General features: G+C 38.3%; 2 protein-coding genes and 1 long non-coding RNA gene across 3 annotated transcripts; all 3 read right to left on the minus strand.

Moving 5' to 3' along the window:
* Positions 1 to 206: 206 nt before the first annotated feature.
* LOC101882026 (uncharacterized) lies at positions 207 to 2146 on the minus strand. The gene is made up of 3 exons (XR_223520.5): positions 2103 to 2146; positions 924 to 1012; positions 207 to 317 (listed from the first exon to the last, which is right to left on the minus strand). It is a non-coding gene; the product is annotated as an uncharacterized lncRNA (long non-coding RNA).
* Positions 2147 to 4373: 2227 nt separating this feature from the next.
* LOC137490515 (uncharacterized) lies at positions 4374 to 12038 on the minus strand. Its single transcript, XM_073947531.1, has one exon. It carries the CDS (start codon positions 8368 to 8370, stop codon positions 6649 to 6651), a length of 1722 nt encoding a protein of 573 aa, XP_073803632.1. The 5' UTR covers positions 8371 to 12038; the 3' UTR covers positions 4374 to 6648.
* A 1328-nt stretch (positions 12039 to 13366) lies between these two features.
* LOC137490936 (uncharacterized) lies at positions 13367 to 17958 on the minus strand. Its single transcript, XM_073947885.1, has one exon. The coding sequence runs from the start codon at positions 17033 to 17035 to the stop codon at positions 15983 to 15985; it is 1053 nt and encodes a 350-aa protein (XP_073803986.1). The 5' UTR covers positions 17036 to 17958; the 3' UTR covers positions 13367 to 15982.
* Positions 17959 to 22344: the final 4386 nt, after the last annotated feature.

A 22344-nucleotide genomic window follows, 5' to 3' on the forward strand; every position in this document is an offset into this window, starting at 1 on the left:
AAATTAATAAATAGAGTTGAGTGCCTTAAAAGTCTTAAATTCCTTGAAAAATACTGTATTTTGATGAACCCCATTACATTGAACTAATTAGCTCAGTATTAAGGAAAATAAATTGAAATCAAATGGGATCAGCATTTGCAGTTACTAATTTAAAACCAGGTTGTAAAGGTTTTAGAGAGACAAGACGCAAGGAAGATTCAAGAATGTACATTTATATAAATATCCACACTTTTATTTTTATTAATGCAATTCAACCACAAAAATGACTCCACTGTTTATTCAGTTGCTGCATTCAGACTGGCTGTAGACTTTAGCTCCTGTGAATGAGAGTGAAGAAGAAAGTTCAAGTATATATATATATATATACACACATATACATACATATATACATACATAAATACATACATATAAATACACACACACACACACACACACACACACACACACACACACACACACATACATACATATATATATACATACACACTGGGGTAAATAAGTATTCAACAAGTTCCCATTTTTCTCAGAAAACATATTTCTAAAGGTGCTATTGACCTGAAAACCGAAGAACAAAATATATATGAATAGAAAACAAATCTAATTACTTTACAAATTGTTATCAACATCTGGTGAAAATTTCAAGTCAACAGCACCTTTATAAATATGTTTTCTGAGAAAAATGGAAATGTGTTGAATATTCAATTCAATTTCAATTAATTTTATCTTTATTTCTAAAGCACTTTTACAATGTAGATTGTGTCAAAGCAGCTTAACATTTATTAAATTCAGTTCAGTTCAGTGTGGTTTAGTATTCACTGCTGAAAGTCCAAACACTAAAAAAAGCAAATCCACTGTTGAGTTAACATATATACCAGTAACAAAAAGGCTCTTTGAGCATTGTGCAAAATTAACCATATTCTGACCTGTAATGATAATCTTTACCAGAAAGAAAGACCTGCTCAGCATCATCCAAAGACCAGCTCCTCAAGACACCCAGAGGATGTACGATGGCCTTTGAAAAAAAAATCATTAAATATGAACTAAAATACCACCACAGAACAGCAAATCATTTTACATGGATTATTAAATGAGTAGCACCCAGCATGCAGTTTATATACTTATTTGGCCAGACATTCCTCTGGAAAATGAACACCACAGATAATCTGCACTTCATCATAGATATGCTATAAACTCAAGAACACAGCTAGCATTTGTAACTGTATTTATAAACTGCTTATCAATGTCTATTAAATGTAGAGTTAATGCTAAACAAATAAAATATTAATAAATTAACTAGTTATTAAATGCTTAATAATTATTTATTTATAGTATGCAGATGTTATAAAGTGTTACTCAACAGTTTGAGATAACCTCAATGAAAATATTCCTGTAGTTTGTTTTCTTTTCCTCCTACAATGAGCCTAAGCAATCCAATCATATTGGCCATCACTTCTTTTTCGCCAGGTAAAACATACCTGATATAAATTAAAGATATGAGACTCTATATGGTTAAGACCTGCAGAATAAGCCTAACTTTCAGAATCTCATTCATCACTGTAAAACGATGACAAAACATCAGGCTAATAACACATACAGTATTGTGGGGCAAACAGGCAGTCAGCACAATTTTTAATGTGCTAATGTAATACAACGAATAACACGAATTCAGTAAAATATAGATAAATCTAAAACTCTTACATCAAACGTGCTTTTACCATCTCAGTTTAATGCATGTCACTAAGCACATTAGCCGTTAAGTCAACAAGCCATTAAATCAACAATGTTTCATTAAACCATGGTCACGAGTTACGAACGACGTATAATCAAACTAGAAAACGAACTCTAGAAAATTATTAACAGTTATAGCAGCTCTCACTCTGGCTGTGTAAAATTATCCATATTTATTATTATAATATTTTATTCTTCTTCTGGAAAAAAAATCGTCACGTAACATTTTTGTCCCAGACCCTTAAAAGTGGGGTAAATCATGCAGGCTAATCTGGCATTTCTGCATAAACTCACAGTATAAAACAGCAGCATTACAAAATAAACACATACTTTAACAGTTTAAAATAAAACTTAATAGAAAAATCGGTACTTACACTTTCCTTGTCATCCGTGTCGTCCATTAGCGCATCCATGATCCAATCCGACAGGTAACGCTGTCACAAAAAACTAGGGTCCTAAAGATGCGGTCCTAAAAATGCGGTCCTGAGAGTGCAGCCACTCCAGTTGTGCAGGATTACCCTTCTCAAATAAAGCGCAAAAGCGGCGCCGCCTTATGACGTCACAGCACCCCGCCAAAATAAAAGTCTTTTTGTTCAGCTTTTTTTTTGCTACTGTCATGAATCATGACTTATTGATAAATTTCTCCCTTGTTTTCACTTTACACTATATCAGCTCTCTCTCTCACACACAGACATATTTAGTATTTGAAGCTGATCAAAACATTTTAAAGATAATTTTGAAAAACCTTTTTAATTCACTTTATGACGACTTGCATGTCTATAACACATTACTAAATCTCATCCTTGTGATTAGGGTCTTTCCTATTTCTACAACTTCCTGAGTTTTTTATATATGAATTGTTGTCTCTTAGTGTCTGTTTCTTGTCATTCTTTATCTTCTGGAATCATATTTAACTTTACCTTAAAGAAGCATTAAAGGGGTAGTTCACAAAAATTACAATTCTGTCATTTACTCATCTCTACCAGTTCCAAACCTGTTTGAGTTTCTTCTGCTGAATGAGTTTCTTCTGCAGAATGCAGATATACTGAAGAATACATGGGGCAAAAATGTCTTCACCCAAGTGATCAACATTTTGTTTTAGTTCCTGCCTGACTGCTTGAGTCCATAAAGTGATTATTTTCAATTTACACACCGGTTTCTCTTTTCTTTCAGATTTTACCTCATAACTAGGGCCAAACAGAATCTTGACCTTTTTTGCTACTTCTTCTGAGAATTTAGTATAAAAAATAAATAAATAAATAAATAAAAACTGCGGATTTATGTGGTTTTATTTGGGAGTATCTTAATTAAAAGCTTTTTACAAAGCAAATCTATCTAGATCCACCTGTTTGGTAAACAAAGCAAGTCTCTTCTATAATATCTCTACTAAAAGACAGAAAATATTACTTTACACACTGTATTGTAGAGAAATTAAATAAACATTTTCATATTAGTTAATAATATTACTGAAATTAATTTAAAAAACTGAAAAAATAAATAAATAAATGTACACACATTTATACAAGTAAATAAATAGACTCAATGATGGGCTAAAATTCTGTGAATTTCTGTGCACACAGATTTTATGTGGGCCTACTCATAACCTTCTGGCGTTTCTATAAAAAATGTCACATTCTATTGGTGCATATAAATATGCTGCTTTTACATCCATCAGGTGAGCAATCAGGGGCAATGCGGTGGCCCATGGATAGCATGTTCACCTCACAGCAAGAAGGTCACTGGTTTGAGCCTCGGCTGGGTCGGTTGGCATTTCTGTGTGGAGTTTGCATGTTCTCAATGTGTTCGCATGTGTGTGCTCCGGTTTCCCCAAGTCCAAAGACATGTGGTATAGGTGAATTGGGTAAAAGCTCAAATTGACTCTAGTGTGAGTGTGTTTGTGTGTGTGAGTGGATGTTTCCCAGGGATGGGTTGCAGCTGGGAGGGCCTTTGCTGTCTAAAACATGTCCTGGATAAGTTGGCGGCTCATTCCGCTGTGGTGACCCCAGATTAATAGAGACTAAGCCGAAAAGAAAATCAATGAATGGTGAACAATCAGATTTTTTTGCACAGCTTTTGCATTAACACTCTTATACTAGTCAGTTGGAGAAAAAATCTTGTCATAGTTCACACCTTTTTGCTGGCTGTACCATTTGGCAAAATACCATGTCTTGTATTTGTCAGACCATCACTATCTCTCTCAATTGTAAAAAAACAATTTACCCCCTTATTCTTTGCCTTTAGTTAGGTTGGTAAGAGTAAATGTTACAATTTCTTTTAACGATTGCATGTCTTCATTCATAGCTTTAACCCATGTGAGCGACAGTTCATGTGTTCATATAAACTGTGTCGCTCACATGCTGCAGAGAAGTGTGTAAGAATCAGCTCTTTGGTTTAAATCATGTTTAAACGTTGGGGATTCGAATCAAAGATTCGAACATGATTCACATAGAATTATTTAAAGCTTACACTTAACTTTAGTATTTGTCCAGCAAATAGAACGTTTAGTGTAAAGCAGTTCTGTATTATATTATTACGTGGCCAACAATAACAATATAAAAACAGTATCTAATTATTTAATAAGCAAGGTAGCAGTATCTGAAGCTGAGGCATTAACTTATAAAGCACACAACACACCAACACGGATCTTAAAACGAAACAAAAGTTTATTGCTACTCTATAACACAAAGTACTAATCTACGTAAAACAAACAAACGCACATACATACACACACGCACAAGCAGTTTGAGGAGAGTTTTGACTGAGTGGATTTAACTTCTAGCCTTTGCTAAGTTCTTAGCATTGCAACCTGAGAGAAACCATAAAAGCAGAGAATTTCGCTATTCTTTACTACTTAAACATAATTCACACCAGAGTCAGCAATGGATAGAAACCTTGTTTGTGCTACTTGCGTTCTGATGTAATTTGGTTTCCTCTACTGGTCCAAAGGGAAATCCCGGCGAAGCTGATTGGTCAGCGTAGCAACTTCAGTGACGTGATGGAATTCCCTTGTCGGTGAAGAGGGGTTTCCTTAGTCGGTTGCTAGGGATATAGATGTTGGACAAAGCGGCGTTCGAAGTCCTTCCTGGGTTCCTGTAGTTAGGATGAGTTTCAGAGTTTGGATGTGTTGACCCGATGGCTTGTTGTTGAAGCGGTTGCACAAGCAGATCGGGGGTCGAGCCGGCAGCAAGTGAAGGTCGCGGTCTGCTCCGTGATGTAACGAGGCTTCCGGCGAGGCGATGTAACGGCCACAGCACGAGAAGAGCGACGTCCGGGCAGCGACGGCGGTGACGACTGGCAAAGATGACCGGCAAAAGCCGACGATGAAATTCTTTTGTTCAAAGTTTTATAGGCTTTGGTAGAGGCTGGGTCTACACAATACTTGTCCAATCAGAGAAGGTGCGGGGTGGAGTCACACCCCAATTCTGCCCTCTAGGAGGCCGGGTTGACACCTGGTGTGGGTGCTGCTTTGATAGCATAGTGGTTAAAATAAAGTCTTATAACGTCAACACTTTTCATAGTATGGTTTCTTTATATAAACCAATGCATTCGAAATGTTCCTAGCTTTCAATCGATACCAAACATGAAGTATTTCACAAACATTCTGTAGATTTCATTTGTCACTGAGGGCTATTACTCAATAACTATCCATAACAGTTTTGTTAAACACATGGAACATGTACACACAAAAACCTACAGAAACATAAAGCAAACGTACATTACTCAAATAAACTGTTTTACTTAAATGTCCATTAAACTTTGGAAGCGTTTCTGATCGCTTCTGTGTCTGCCTGAGAATGTGTATTCCTTGCAGACGCCAAAGGACAAGCGAACCAAAAGGTACTTCTCAAAAACCGGTTTGGTGGGTTTTTGATTGTAGAGCCTCTTATTGTTTTAGGGTGTAAAGTTAATTAACACGCAACTGTGATGTTGACTGGCTAGGTATCCTGTGGATTTGCCTTTTGCTGGGTGCCTGTGGATTGCTTTGAAAATGAAATCAATCTCAGACTCGTAGGCACCAACCAATCTTTTAAGGATAACATGGTCTGTGGCTTGTTCGGTTCTGGAACGATCCGTTGACTCACTACATCCCCCATTTGGATGGTGATGTTCCTGGCATGAACATCGGCAGACACTGGAACAAGAGGCATAGGTAGAGAGAGAACAGACACACAAGACACAAACCACATTTCCATTCCATAGACTGAGTTCTGGTGCAGGTTTTAGCTTAAATTGTTCGTGTTAGGAACACAAGGTGTAGTGTAACATTGCCTGAAATAATTCAAATTTAGTTATTTAGCTAGTTTACTTCATTGCAAGTATGGAGTGGCGCTAGCTTCAACTTAAATAAGCAATAATTCTGCAGCAATTGACACTAATTTGGGAGAAGGAGTCAATCCTACTTTTAGGCCCTATGCATGAATTTGCAGGAGTTCCCTGTAGAGGGGACTGGAACTGCAAATTAGTTAGGGAGAGAGAGAGAAAGGAAATGAAGGGGCACAGTGATGCAACAAAACAAGGTAGGTTAAAAACCAGCAAAACAGTGTTGCAAATGTGGAGTGGATCCTCTCTACTAGAAGTTGTTCTAGCAGTGCTGTAGAGGAGAAAGTATTAGTGTTGTGTTTAACTAGGTGTTTCCCTAGAATGTCAAAGGTTATGTTAGTGTGAAGAGGGTAGAACAGTTGATCTGTGTCAAGTTGTGGTCCTCCCCCATTTGTTGTTCAATGATGATGGAGCTGTCAAATGTTCATCTAGTAATGGAGGTACCGGAGTTTGGCATGGGTCAGGAAGGGTTTCAGGACTGAACTGAGGTTTGTCGGAGGAGTGGCAGACGACCAGAACGGCACTTTTGGAAACCTGAGGGCTTTCATCTGCAAGTGTTTGTTGGTTCAGGTGATTGTTGCTTCTCCGCTCGGCGACTAGTCAGGCTGAATCTGCTTTTTCCTTTTCCCGTTTCCTGTCCTCTTCTATGCATTTGAGAAACTCTTTCATCATCAATTTTACCAGTTCTTGAGGGTCAAATCCCGGTGGGGTATTTTCCTCTTGCTGGGATTGAGTCTGAGCGTTGTCAGGGTGGAAATGTTTGGAGTACCTTCGTTGACTCCTTGGACTTGATGATACAGGGTTTTGATGTCTTCCCTTGGAGGGACTACTGGATGGTGACCAGCTTTTGTTTGACCCCCATTGGTTTCTTTCCCGGTGGTGTTCAGGTGAGCGTCGTTGTCCACGCGGTCCATCCCAGTGACTGTTCCTCTGTTTGAATCTCGTGTCAGCGTAGGAGTTCCGTTGTCTATTGGACAAAGATGCATTCCACTCTGGGGATGGTGGTCTCACGCTGTTTGGGCGTTGGGCACCCTCTAGTGCCAGTTCTGGATTCTGGGTGTTAAAGGCAAGAACTGTTGCAGTTTTAGTGTTTTTCTCTAACACCATCTTTTGTTTGTCGTGTGCTTTCTGTGTCAAATCTCGCAATTGCTGGATGCTCATTGTTCGTGGGCATGCGAGTACTCCGAGATGTTGGCTTACTGCAGGATGGAGGTTTCTCAGGAAGAGAATCTTAAAGTTCAGGTCTTCCTCCATATTCGGTTCGTTGCGAGTTCCGAAAAAGGCTTGCCTGAGTCGGTTGTAGTAAGCATGTGGGGACTCATTGCGAGCTTGTTTTGTCTCCAGAGCACTTAACAGTCCTTGATCTGATTCAGGGTTTGCAAACTCTTTGATGAGGGCTTCTTGGAGCAAGCGGTAATCGTTCTTTACCCGAGCCGGTTGTCGGTCCAGGAAGCTGCGCACCTCAGTGCTGGATGTGGCTCGAAGCAAATACAGTCTTTCTTTATCAGAGACATTGGGTCTCATTTCCAGGTGGAAATCAATGTCTTGCAAGTAAGCGTGGACCTCCAACCCACCTGACACACTTGGAGTAAACTTGCCAATGTTTCTGGCCAGCTTGTCAAGGTCTTTCAGGTCCAGACTGTATGACGATCTGTGACTGGCTATCACAGGCTCTCGTCGCTGTGGGATAAGGTAAGACTCTTCAGAAGGTGTTGGCGAAGATCTTCGATGTGGTTTTTCACCTCTTTCAGTAGGTGAGAGCTCAGGGACAGGGGATCCCGTCCTGCTTGGCAGGGGCGAGGCTGGTGCACATCTTGTCTTTGGAGGTTCATAGCGCAGTGCATAGGCATGCCTGAGTTCACTGGCGGACTCCTCTTTGATGTCATCCACTTCCTGCATTAGTCTGTTGATCTCATGTCTTGCTTCGCTCAGGTGAGTTTCAAGGGCTTTGATACTGGCCTTCTTGTCTCTTAAGTCCACCTTCGCTTCCTTCAGTAGCTGTTCAGCGTAATCTAGCTTGTTAGCGACGTCAGCGTGGTCTGCTCTGGCTTGTTCTCTTTGTTCTGTGATGGCTGTTAGGGCTTCTTGTAGTTTGTTGATCTCCTCTGTGGTACCTTCATCCATCTCATTTGGTTGTTTCAGACGTTCCTGAGCCTCTAGCTCTAGCTGCTCGGTGCGGGCTTGCAGGCGTGTCAGCTTGTGTTGGAGTTGGGAGGCGTGTCTGTTACTCAATTTGAGGGTGGCTATGAGTGTGTGACTCAAAGTACCAGTGATTTTGGCCAGCTCCTTGTGGTTGAAGCTTTGACTTGGGTCTTGCTTCATGATGCTGTCTATGTTCTCATCCAATTGGTTTTGCGTCAGGGGCTGCAGTGTTTCGGCAGCTTTAGGGAGGAGACTGCCTGTTACAACGCTCAGCCATGTTTCCAGGTCCTTCCAGTGGCCAACAGGATCTTTGGGGTGAGCAATGTTTTGCGACGAGGGGAGGACTTAGGATTTAACTGACACAGACCTTGAAGAGAGATAGAGAGGAGAAAGAGAAAAAAAAAACAGGGTAGAACAATGCAAACAGAAAAGGAGAAATGTTAATGTGCAATGTTAAGTGTATACTAATGTTGAGTTAAGTGTGGTTCTCTGGAACTGTGGCCCTCTGGTGGGTATGCGTGTCTAACTGGTAGTCTCTGTGGAAAGAGTCAGTAGCACAGACACAGTGAGAGAACAAAAAAAACAAAAGTGATAAGGAGACTAAGGAGTAGGGTGAAAAACTGTAGTTTCCACTTTCCTAGAGAGAGGGTTCCTTTAGCTTTTGTTAAATATAAAAATAAGATTTCTAAATACCAGGACTGAAGTTGCTATTAACTTTCTTCTGAAGTGACAGAAAGTAGGACAACAATAACAGTATTGGCTTCTGAATAGGATTGACTCCGTACACCAAATAAATTGTTTCAGGATGCGTGTTTAGAATTGGATCTAACAACGCCTATCTTGTTGGTGACCTGATGAGTGAGAAAGGAGGGGTGAGATCAGACAATTTTAACAATTAAAAGTGTTCAAGTGTCCCAAACATCTATTAATTGTTTCTAAAATTCTCTGCTTTTTGACTCTCACAAGCACAATCCTTAAACCAGCATCAATAGTCCAGTAAAAGAAGATAGTTGAAAGAGATAACAAAGGAGTTATTTTCTCTTAGCATTAGGTGTAATTAAGGATGTCAAAACAATGGCACTGTTGAGTTGATACTCAAAAAGGGTTGGTTTTATTGTGTTATATAGTAACCACTTAGTCTACGTATTAGAAAAATCAGAATTTTCCTTTTGAAGTTGGCTAATTGGAGGGCTACTGCTCTAAGACTAGGCTCAATGATGGCTTAGGTTGGTACCATTACAGCTCACTGGGCTGCACTGTCCAATTGCATCAATGAAGCAGCAGGGGGAGCACTGTCTGTAAGCAGGCTTAAAATAAACTAAATTTAATAGACTAAATTCAATTTTGAATTGAACTTAACTTTAAATCTTTAACGTGGTAATAACTTTTATAAGTTATCATTAAGATTGATAAGAACACTTATGACTAAATTAAATTATTGATTATTGCTAAAATGATAAAGCCATGCATAAATGAACCATTAATGAAATTAAAATTTCAAAACAATGAAGTTGGTTAGAGTAACATTTAATGCAGTTTATCATTAAATTAAACAATTATAATTTATTTAATCAGTGAGTCTTATCCGTATAAATCAACAATTATAGGAAATGGGTGTTCCTAGATGTTGATGAATGGAAAAAGTTTTTATAATTGAATAAGTCAGAGAGCATTAATTTATAGTCATGAAAACAAAACTATAATTCATCACTAATAAAACCAACAGCTTAAGTGAGTTCAAACTGATTAAATTCAACAGGCCAGGTACAGCAGGAAAAACAAAAATTAAATAAAATAATAGTGATTAAACTCAGCAGTTAGGTTGTGCACACTTTTATTAACTTTGCATTTGTCAACTTTTCCAAGGTGAGTAAAGAGAAACAACTGAGATGCAAGAGTTATTTCAAACATTAGCCATACAATGCATTTAAGACCACTATATGCTACGTGCTATCTATTAGCCTTCGCTGCTACTGGAAATGCATAGACTTCAATGCAAACGCGTTAGCGTTAGTTTAGCTTAGCTTCACGCTATGCTCTTTGTTTACAATTCAAGCTGGCGCTGGCGGACTGCACATGCACGCTTGAATGTAATTCCGGCAAGTCTCTCTGTACTTCCGGACCAGGGTTGCTGCTATGGCAACGACCACAAAGTGGAATAATAGCAAATTTCACAGTATCACTTGAGATGACGGCGCATCTCACACTGTTCAAGCAAAAAGCACTAGTTAGATTTTATATCTTAACAGTACAGAACGATTCTCAACTTATGAAAGTGAGACAAAATTAATCAACAGGATTTCTGAGATTAATACAAATCGTGACAGAGATATGGGGGATCTCAGCACTCTGTGTTAAGTCTGTGTAGACTGCAAACACATCCGTGGAATCAAACCACAATTTCAATTGATCAATTTCAAAACTTCTCCTATAAACTACGCCAGGCAGCTTTCTCTGAGCTCCGCGTTTTAAATAATTTACTAAGTATTAGCAAATTACAGGGCAACAAGAATTTAGTTAGCTATGCTAAATCAGTTACCAGGAGAAAACACAGCTGAGTTTCCATCCGGGAATCGCGGCGTACGAAATCATACTGTGAAGGCCTTATATAACGTTATGAGATAAGCACAAAGGAATACGCTTTGTCTTTCTCTACATGCGCTTTAGAGCGGCTTACAGTGTGTCTCGGCGGACAACTTAAATGAAGTTTTACTTTCTTAACAACACTAAATGTAGTCAAGCAATAAAACAAATGGTACCACAATGAAATTGTGCAGTAGCAAAACTTTTGTTCTTTCTAATCTATTCTTTCCGGACAAAAATAGAAAAGATTAACAACGTGATTTCTGGGTTTTGTGCTTTAAAAGTTAGATCTGCTTGCCCGAATTATTCTCCACCACTATGTAAGAATCAGCTCTTTGGTTTAAATCATGTTTAAACTTTGGGGATTCGAATCAAAGATTCGAACATGATTCACATAGAATTATTTAAAGCTTACACTTAACTTTAGTATTTGTCCAGCAAATAGAACGTTTAGTGTAAAGCAGTTCTGTATTATATTATTACGTGGCCAACAATAACAATATAAAAACAGTATCTAATTATTTAATAAGCAAGGTAGCAGTATCTGAAGCTGAGGCATTAACTTATAAAGCACACAACACACCAACACGGATCTTAAAACGAAACAAAAGTTTATTGCTACTCTATAACACAAAGTACTAATCTACGTAAAACAAACAAACGCACATACATACACACACGCACAAGCAGTTTGAGGAGAGTTTTGACTGAGTGGATTTAACTTCTAGCCTTTGCTAAGTTCTTAGCATTGCAACCTGAGAGAAACCATAAAAGCAGAGAATTTCGCTATTCTTTACTACTTAAACATAATTCACACCAGAGTCAGCAATGGATAGAAACCTTGTTTGTGCTACTTGCGTTCTGATGTAATTTGGTTTCCTCTACTGGTCCAAAGGGAAATCCCGGCGAAGCTGATTGGTCAGCGTAGCAACTTCAGTGACGTGATGGAATTCCCTTGTCGGTGAAGAGGGGTTTCCTTAGTCGGTTGCTAGGGATATAGATGTTGGACAAAGCGGCGTTCGAAGTCCTTCCTGGGTTCCTGTAGTTAGGATGAGTTTCAGAGTTTGGATGTGTTGACCCGATGGCTTGTTGTTGAAGCGGTTGCACAAGCAGATCGGGGGTCGAGCCGGCAGCAAGTGAAGGTCGCGGTCTGCTCCGTGATGTAACGAGGCTTCCGGCGAGGCGATGTAACGGCCACAGCACGAGAAGAGCGACGTCCGGGCAGCGACGGCGGTGACGACTGGCAAAGATGACCGGCAAAAGCCGACGATGAAATTCTTTTGTTCAAAGTTTTATAGGCTTTGGTAGAGGCTGGGTCTACACAATACTTGTCCAATCAGAGAAGGTGCGGGGTGGAGTCACACCCCAATTCTGCCCTCTAGGAGGCCGGGTTGACACCTGGTGTGGGTGCTGCTTTGATAGCATAGTGGTTAAAATAAAGTCTTATAACGTCAACACTTTTCATAGTATGGTTTCTTTATATAAACCAATGCATTCGAAATGTTCCTAGCTTTCAATCGATACCAAACATGAAGTATTTCACAAACATTCTGTAGATTTCATTTGTCACTGAGGGCTATTACTCAATAACTATCCATAACAGTTTTGTTAAACACATGGAACATGTACACACAAAAACCTACAGAAACATAAAGCAAACGTACATTACTCAAATAAACTGTTTTACTTAAATGTCCATTAAACTTTGGAAGCGTTTCTGATCGCTTCTGTGTCTGCCTGAGAATGTGTATTCCTTGCAGACGCCAAAGGACAAGCGAACCAAAAGGTACTTCTCAAAAACCGGTTTGGTGGGTTTTTGATTGTAGAGCCTCTTATTGTTTTAGGGTGTAAAGTTAATTAACACGCAACTGTGATGTTGACTGGCTAGGTATCCTGTGGATTTGCCTTTTGCTGGGTGCCTGTGGATTGCTTTGAAAATGAAATCAATCTCAGACTCGTAGGCACCAACCAATCTTTTAAGGATAACATGGTCTGTGGCTTGTTCGGTTCTGGAACGATCCGTTGACTCACTACAAGTGTCACAGTGAGTCTTGCTGACAGCGGCTTGGTAAATGCATTGGTCAAGGCTCGCAAAGTTGTCATTTTAATTAAAATTATATTACAAATAAATAAAAGTATTATTATTATTATAAAACTATTATTATTATGCAAATATTATTTTAAATAAATAACAGAAATCAATCAGCAAAATAAGATCTTATAAAAATATTTTGCATGAATTTTAATTTCACGAGTTTCATGAGAATTCTAGAGAACACAAAATAAAAATGTATAGAATTATCCCTGACTCTGACAGCAGTGAAATAATGATAACCCACTTCTAGCCCAAATAAACCTTAAATTTGGACTTTGTTTCCCCAGCAGGTCCTATTGTGCTGAGACTAGCTTTTTCCCACAATTTCAGTCCTCATAAAACTTGTTTATGGAACAATCATTTTATTTTATTTCGAAATAAGTATTTATTTTAGGATTTATATTTTTCTTTATTGGATAGGAAGGATAGCCATGGTGACATTCTTAATTCCAAAAACTTCTGCTTAAAACATGTTTTTTTTTTTTTTTTTTTGTCATTCTAAAGAGTTTTACACAATTGTTAATGTTATTCCTAAAAACATCATAGTATTGATCAGAGGTTTTCTTTTACACTATCCTGTAATGTTTTCTCTTTCATCTCTGTTTTTGGTCAATTTATGTTTTAGAGATCCAAAATGTAGTAAGTTTTTAAGGATTTTTTTTATTTAAAGGCTTAATCCTAAGCAGCTCAGACCTCATTTCATTTTTAAAGATTTTAATTCACAGGAATTAGAAAAAATAAAAACAAGTTACATTTCTTATCCAATTCTGCCCAAAATTAAAGAGCTTCAGTTTAAAATGATTAATGATGTGTACCCAATAAAATAATTTCTGAGATTAATATTTAATACTGAGGATAACTTTTGTCAACTTTGTGAAAGTTATATTGAAAACACTGAGCATATTTTCAATTGCATATACTCATGTACATTACAGAATTTGGTAAAAGTAAAGAGAAATTGTACACAGCATTACCTGGTTAATAACCTTTTTAGCTTTATAAAATTGTTCATTCATAAATGAAGTGCTTCAGTAGTCTGTTGAGTACTGGAATTACAACAAATTACTCATGTTCTCATTCACAATAGTGACACTGGGTTTCCCATACAACACTTTATTTGTAGTAATGTGGGAGTTTTCACATGAACATATATTTTAGGGCAACCATGTATAGAAAGTGTAACTGTCTCCATGAAGAAAACTTGTTTCTTTTCTCAAATCAGTCCATCAAAATAAACTTGTAGTGTTCTGAAACCAGTCTTCATTTGTTACCCACAACACATCAAGATTTGATCAAGTCAAAATCTCATAATCTGACACAAATCTGATCTGTCGTAACAGGCAAATGGCATTGTGTAGTCTGAACAGGGCTTTAGGGAGTCTGCTTCAGTTGCTCACAGTCATTGCCTTATGGCAAGTTTACACCGCACAAGTTTAGGCGGACTTTCATTCGCCAACAAGTTTAGTGAGACTGCAGACAAAAGCCCAAAACTTGAGGCAAATGGTTGTTTGTTCACACGAGTGAAATCCGACAATGTGAAGGATCGAAAACACAATCTAAAGCTATACTTTCACCTGGCACCACATCGCACACCTCCTCTGACTGCTCGCGCACCTCAACAAGGCTTTTATACTCACCGCATTCTTTGTTGTGATATTCTTTAAAACGACAGGGGGTGGTCAAAAGAATCTGACCATGAAGTCAGATGAATAAACAAAGAAGTAGAAAATTTCCGGAACTACGTCATATCATTACCATCATTCAAGATTTTTAAGCTAATTATTTTTATTGTTTTTATAAGTTATTTTAATTATTATAAGCATTTTTAGAACCATTCAAGATTTTTTAATCAAACTTTGATGCATCACTTTCTTTTGTTCATATCTCAGACAGTTTTACCTATTGAAGTTTATTAAAATATTAATGACAAGAGAACATGGGCTGCTCAACAAATATATTTTATTATGGCAAGAATAAAAGCAAAAAAGTACACTTACTAAAAAGTACATGTTTTTTTTAGATTTAGCCCACTCCACAATTCACACATTACTGTCTGGCTAGTTTCTGTCCTATACTTATGCTAAAAAGGCAATAATGGTCCAACACTTCTGACCATGATCACCAATAAAGCCTAGAAAAACATGGCATCAGTGTATTGTAACCCAATAGGGTCAAATATTCCTTTCCAGTTATCAAAAAAATAATTTGTTCCTTAATTATAGTTTTGATATCAAATTGTTTTAAATTCAAAATTGTAACGTATAAATCAGTGTAAAACCTACGACTAATGGAAAAACATATTCTGAAATTATGTGCCAGGGTCTCCACTTTTGCCATGGCCTCTTTGGCTTTAACAAACATCCCTCAGGTTTTTCCAAACTTTTTAACAAAAACTGTCCTCTTTCCCACGGCTGTTGCAATTTCTAGTCAAGAATTATTGGTCATCTGGTGATCTCTATGATCATGGATCATAAGAATGTCTGTGCAGGCGTAAATTTCAGGCAAAATCTCAAATGCGGCACCATTGCGTACTGTTCGCTCATAAAGATGTCTTCAGATGCTATTCAAAGTGATTCATATTCAACTCAAATCAAAATCTGTCACCACGCGCATTGTTTGCATGAGTTTCAAAAAAAAAAAAAACATACACTCCGCCGGCCGAAATTATGCTGCACGCACTCAAAGCAAACCTCCGCAAACTCCGCGATGACATCACATTTGCTGCACGCACTCAAGCAAACAAGCAGACGCATCAAGTATAACCCGGGCTTAAGCGTGTAGGACAGTGTTCCCTGCATCTCCCTAAACACTTTCTCCTCCCTAATCTTTCTAATTCTATATTCAGAGCCGAAAATTTGTTTGAAGTGTGCAATTTGCACAAAATAAAATAATCAGTTCATAATAACTTGAAACACATATAAAGATATTTAACTTTTTATGCAGCCTGGTAGAAACTCTCACAACCTGGTACATCTTTACCCCTCTTCATTATTGAGTTTAAACCTCCAGGTGTTCCAAGGGTTTCATCATCAGTAACTTGATATGTATTCAAGAGTTCACACTTGTTTGACATGCTGTCCTGGGAGAGAGCCCCAAGCTTCGCTGGACAAGGCCTCATTTTCGCTCTCCATTGTGAAGCTTCATGTGAGTGCTGAGACTTCTTTTACATTTAAAGCCCTTTCCACACTCACTGCATCTAAAACGATCCTCTCCTGAGTGAGTCTTCATGTGTTGCTTCATAGAGTCTTTGCGTGTGAAGGTCTTTGCACACTTATCACATGTGAACACTATGGTTCCAGTGTGACCATCCATGTGGTTCATGAAGCTAGCTTTGGTTGTGAAGCTCTTTCCACACTGAGCACATGTAAACGGCTTCTCTCCAGTGTGACTTATCCTGTGGTGTTTGAGTGAGCCTTTATATGGGAAACTTTTACCACACTCTGTGCATGTGTAAGGTTTCTCTCCAGTGTGAATCCTCATGTTGATGTCAAGGTAATGCTTTTGAGAAATACTTTTCCCACACTGTGTGCAGGTAAAAATTCTTTCTTCATTGTGAGTTCTCATGTGGATTTTAAGGGTGACATTTTGCTTAAAACTCTTTCCACACTGAGAGCAAGAGTAAGGCTTCTCCCCAGTGTGAATTCTCATGTGCACTGCCAAGTTTCCTGTTTTAGAGAAGCTTTTTCCACAATGTTGGCATGTATACTTCCTCTCCCCAGTGTGAATTCTCTGGTGCGCTGCAAAATTTCCTGCATGATAGAAGCTTTTTCCACACTGTTGGCATGTGTACGGCCTCTCTCCAGTGTGAATTCTCATGTGGTTTTTAAAGCCTTGTATATAACCAAACCTCTTTCCACACTGTTTGCAGGTGTAAGGTTTCTCTTTAGTGTGAACTCTCATGTGAATATCAAGGTTTGACTTTTTACCGAAACTCTTTCTACACCGTGTACAGCTGTAATTACTCATAGACTTGGATTTCCGAGGTCTTCCACGTGATGAAGTCTTTTCAGTCAGTTTGGGTTTTTCATCAGTCGTTATTACTTGGTGTTTCTCAAACTGCTGTTTCTCTTCCATTACATTCAGTTGATGAGTCTCTTCTTTCAACACCATAAGGTCTTTAAATGAAAAAAAGTTAACTTTAGTGTGAAGGTTCAAAGCGAGAAGCATGAAATGGATGTTTCACCCAAAAATGAAAATGACCAATTACCATTTACTCTCCATCATGCAGTTTTAAACATTTCCTTTCTTCTGGAACACAAAGAAAACTAGTTTTTCCACAATATCTTTTTTTTTTTTGTGTGTGTTCAGCTGAATCAAGAAACTCATAAAGGTTTAAAACCACACGAGGGAGAGTTAAAGGTGAGGCTATTTTCATTTCTGCATCAACTATCCCTTTACAGGGTTCCTATAATTAACCCTTTTTTTTAACAAAATGTAAAATAAGTCTTTGGTGTTCCCAGAATGTGTCTGAGGTTTCAGCTCAAAATCAGATCATATACCTTGCAGAATATTTCATTTTGGGGGGCAGAGGAAAACCAAGTTTTTTTGTGCCTGTGGCTGTAAATGCAAATGATCAAATGCACTCGCTCTAGATTATTTGTGTTGTGTTCCCTCATGTACATCTTCCACTCGATTAAAAACATTTGTGACTTGCTTGCAAGTACGCATAATACACGCTTATATTAGTGAGGCTGCATTATTGTATTTAAATTATGCTATTGCTTCCCAGTACTGGGTTGCAGCTGGAAGGGCATCCGCTGTTTAAAACATATGCTAGATAAGTTGGTGGTTCAATCCACTGTGGCAACTGCTGATAATTAAAGGTACTGGGCTGAAGGAAAATGAATGAACTTATGCAAATGCTTAATGCCACGTTTGCTGTAAACTGAAGTGATGAGATGGCAAGATGACATACTTTGCTACTTGTTTTCATTCATTTGTACTTTTTCCTTTGTTTTCTTGCCTTTGTGCATGTCCTGAGGCTATGCTGAAGACCTACGTGGTGACAATTTATATACCAGACAATATGCAGAAATGCCATCTAAAAAGGCATTTTTGGATATCTTTTCTGCTGGAGATACTGTTGTCCTAAAAAACTACCACTTGGCGGTTTTATGTGAGATGTGAACACATCTCACATAACACAGTTTGTGTAGCCAACTGGCAACACAGTGCAATAGTGGAACATGCAATATTGCAATGGATTAGCTAGGCAGATAAGACATTCATATATGCAAATATGCATTCCGGCTCACTTTATTGTACAGGCTTATTGCACTTAAACTTTTTTAGGTTCGGCTCTCGAATTAGTAAGGTTATGAGTATATATTATTTAAAAAATTTCGCAAAGCCTGCCATGTAGCCTACAATAACAATAACAGCAAATTACAAAAAATAATAAGACAAGCCTACTTTGGCGTTGCAATAAAATAGTATTAATTATCAAAGAAATAATTTCAATATATAATTAAAATAGGAAAAAATAAAACAAAAACAAATGGTAACCTGTTTTTATAGCAGGGCCCAATGTGTTCTTATTTTTGTTCTGTTAACATTTATTAAAAAGAAAAAAAAACTAAACAATAAAAACACTACTAAGTGATAATAATAATAATAATTATTATTATTATTGTTATTATTATTATTATTAATATAAAGCCCTTGCTCTGAAACAATCATACAAACCAGGTGCTGCTCGGAAATGGCCATCTTTGCTCAGCATCAGGTGCACAGCAGCAAGAAACTTGGCAGTAAACTATGACCTTATTTTAATGACAAAATGTCTAAAAATACTGCTAATTTACATTTTTATTTAATTTATACATGTGCAATGAATGTAAGCCTGCTAACTGTGTGTGGTTCAAATGATAGAATATGTAAACTTTGTTTATATATAATTAAATAATAATAATTAAAAGCCTGCGTGTAAGGCTTTTATTTTGAGGGCGACGTCACGAGCTCAGATTTAGTTTAAATCTATACTGGGTTTACTCCCATCATATCTCCAGAATTATATTTGCAAAAAGCCTGTTCTTAACTATGGTCTTCACTCACAGGATATTTATTTACTCTTTGTCCCTAAAGTGCGGACTGAGATGGGAAAAAAGGCTTTTAAGTACGCAGCACCTTTTGCTTGGAATAATCTGCAAACACAGTTGCAGTTCAAAGACTTGATTTCACTACATGCTTTTAAAAAGTTTTAGAAGTTGAAACAGGTTTGTAGATGTTTTGAATAGATGTCTGTGTGATTCATGTTAAATGTAAATAGTTTTTTGTTTGTTGTCTGTTGGACTCATGTGACTTGTGTACTGCCTAATCTTGGCCAGGACGCTCTTGTAAAAGAGATTTTTAATCTCAATGTGTCTTTCCTGGTAAAATAAAGGTTATAATAATAATAATTGACCAATTAGAGGAAAGTGGGCATTTCAGCACCGCCTACATGTGTAAAATAAATATTAAAGTCGTTTATCCGTTTTCCTACTTTAAACCAAAAAACGAAAATCCAGCCAAAATGTCGTTTTTTCGTTTTCTCGTGAGCAAAAAAAACACGGAAAAACGGCCATTTTTTTCCTTTCCTTTATTCCGTTTAAAAATGGAAAACAAATGAACAAAACGTACACAGTCCATTCTGCTGTGACGACCCCCAATTAATAAAGGGACTAAGCCAAAAAGAAAATGAATGAAAGAATCAGCGTTTCCATTTAATGACTCAAAAAGAACAAAATCGTCACTTCCTGATTAACTGGCGCCAAATCTCAACAGTAAAAACAGAATTTACTGCGGTAGGAGAAGCTACATGAATCTTTTCTGTGTTTAATAAATGACTTTCACCTCAGAGGACAATGTCAGCACACAATAAACATGTGGTGAAGATTTAGCGCATGTTTTTTTATGCCTATATTTCAAAAGTTATGTGCATCATGATGTTTCCATCAACTTTTTTTTACGCTCATAGCCTATCCAATATGCTGTTACGACCTCAAAATGTCTAGGGCTGAAGTCGAACATAAAAATTATAGAGAAAATAAATAAACAGTTAGCAGGTTTGATTTTTAAATGACCTTTAAGGTTCTTTTATTGTGAGAAGGTGGAAAAGGTTTGTATTTACAATAAACAAATAAATGAGCGCAAACAAAAAGCTTCAGGGCTGAGCAAGGCCAAAATAACAAACAAAACATTTACTAACTCCACCCCGAAGATAACTTACCTACTGAATCAAAAATAAATGAAGAAAATAAATTACAAACACTACCCTTACTCCTTAACTAAACGAAAAAACAGGAGAAAATCAGTGTCAAAGTAAATGGCGCTCAGCCCCTACGGCGCTCAGCTCACAGCTTTATCAAACGGTATTTTGACAATCACAAAAATTGGAGGGGAGAGGAAAAAGGGAGAGAACACCTTAATGTTCACAATTCATAAACAACCAGTAGCACTATGATATGTTTCACACGAACGCCAAACTCTTAGAAAACTCTCCGTCTCTCCCCCCCAGCAATCTGACTCCGTCGGTTCCTTTTCAAAAGATGCTGACTTCTCCCAGCACCAACCACAGCGCACGCACGCAGCACGTCCAATTAGGGCGGGGTAACCTGGAAACAGGAACGGGACAGGACGAGAGAGGGAAAAAGAGAGACACACCCACACAGTAGCACAGAAACAACCCAATACGCACTTGCGTAACACCCCCATCCACAAGAGTCAAATTAATTTTGACGATATCACTAAACTGAATAAGCACGTGAAAGAGCATCTGCAACAATGTTTTCGGATCCTTTTTTATGATGTATCTCAAGATTAAATTCTTGAACTACAAGTGCCCACCTCATTAACCTCTGATTGGAGTTATACATCCGCGTGAGAAAAACAAGGGGATTATGGTCGGTATACACCATCACAGGATCAGAACTACCTCCAACATACACCTCGAAATGCTGCAACGCCAGAAGTAATGCCAGTGCCTCCTTTTCAATAGTGCTGTACTGTCTCTGAGCTCTGGAAAACTTCCTGGAGAAATAGCATATCGGATGGTTAATGCCAAGTTTACTCTCCTGAGTCAAAACAGCTCCACAACCTACTCCACTTGCATCAATTTCAAGTTGAAAAGGACGCGTAAAATCAGGTGCTGAAAGTACAGGCGCACTACACAGGAGATCTTTAACTGCACCAAAAGCATGATCACACTCAGAGTTCCACTTAAACTCTCTATTTGTGCTCAACAGATCAGTCAACGGGGATACTATGGTGGAGAAATTCCTGCAGAAAGCCCTATAGTACCCGATCATCCCTAAAAAACGTCGCAACTCGCGCTTCGTTTTAGGCACAGGAAATTCCCTAATCGCTTCAACTTTAGCGTTAACAGGGCGCACTTGCCCCTGACCCACCTGCTTGCCAAGGTAAGTAATCACTGCCTTACCAAATTCGCACTTAGCTAGATTTACTGTTAAAGAAGCTTTGGCAAGCCGTGAAAACACTTCACGCAAGGTGTTAATGTGACTAGGCCATGAATTTGAATAAATGACTACGTCATCCAAATAAGCCTCGCAATTTGTCACACCAGACAATATTCTCTGCATGAGACGTTGGAAGGTGGCTGGAGCGTTTCGCATCCCGAAAGCCATGACTGTATATTGCAGGAAGTTATCCGGTGTCACAAATGCAGAGACGTCAGAGGCGCGTGCACTAAGCGGCACTTGCCAATAGCCCTTCAATAAATCTAGTTTAGTGACATAGCTAGCAGCACCCACACGATCAATGCAATCTTCTATCCTAGGAAGAGGAAAAGAATCTGGTTTCGTAACACTGTTCAGTTTGCGATAGTCTGTGCAAAACCTGAATGTGCCGTCTGTCTTTGGCACCAAAAGACAGGGCGAGCTCCACGGGCTTGAACTTGGTACTGCAAGGCCATTCTGCAACAGGTACTCCACCTCTTTTTTCATCTCCTCTCTCTTCCATGGATTAACCCGATATGGATGCTGTTTAATGGGAGAAGAATTCACAATTTCAATATCGTGAAACAACACGTTGGTTTGAGTGAGGGTGTCAGAGAAGAGAGATGAAAACTGGGTTAACAACTGTACAAGAGCTTTTCGATGGGAATTATCAAGGTAAGATAAATGCTCATCTAACCCTTTTAATATTTCTGAATTTGAAAGTCTGGGTGGTACTGCCATTTCCTCACGAGCAACCCATCCATCCAATTCAGACTCAACACTAAACACAAGTGCAACTGGGACGACAGAATTATTTTTAGCATCACTGGATCTGCCTACATATGCTTTAAGCATGTTAATGTGGCAAACACGAGTTTTCTTCCTACGATCTGTGGTACGAATAACGTAATTGGTGTCACTCAGTTTTCGTTCCACTGGATACGGGCCAGAAAACCGTGCTTGTAGAGCAGACCCAGGGACAGGCAGTAATACCAGCACGGAGTCGCCCACCTGAAAACTCCGGTTAGTACTATGTCTGTCAAA

This window comes from Danio rerio, chromosome 4 (assembly GCF_049306965.1).
Source record: "Danio rerio strain Tuebingen ecotype United States chromosome 4, GRCz12tu, whole genome shotgun sequence".
In the NCBI taxonomy this organism is placed as follows: domain Eukaryota; kingdom Metazoa; phylum Chordata; class Actinopteri; order Cypriniformes; family Danionidae; genus Danio; species Danio rerio.

Excerpts from the sequence above, each read along its gene's own strand:
- LOC137490515 (XM_073947531.1), bottom strand. The coding sequence starts at position 8,370 with ATGAAGCAAGACCCAAGTCAAAGCTTCAACCACAAGGAGCTGGCCAAA.
- LOC137490936 (XM_073947885.1), bottom strand. The coding sequence starts at position 17,035 with ATGCTTCTCGCTTTGAACCTTCACACTAAAGTTAACTTTTTTTCATTT.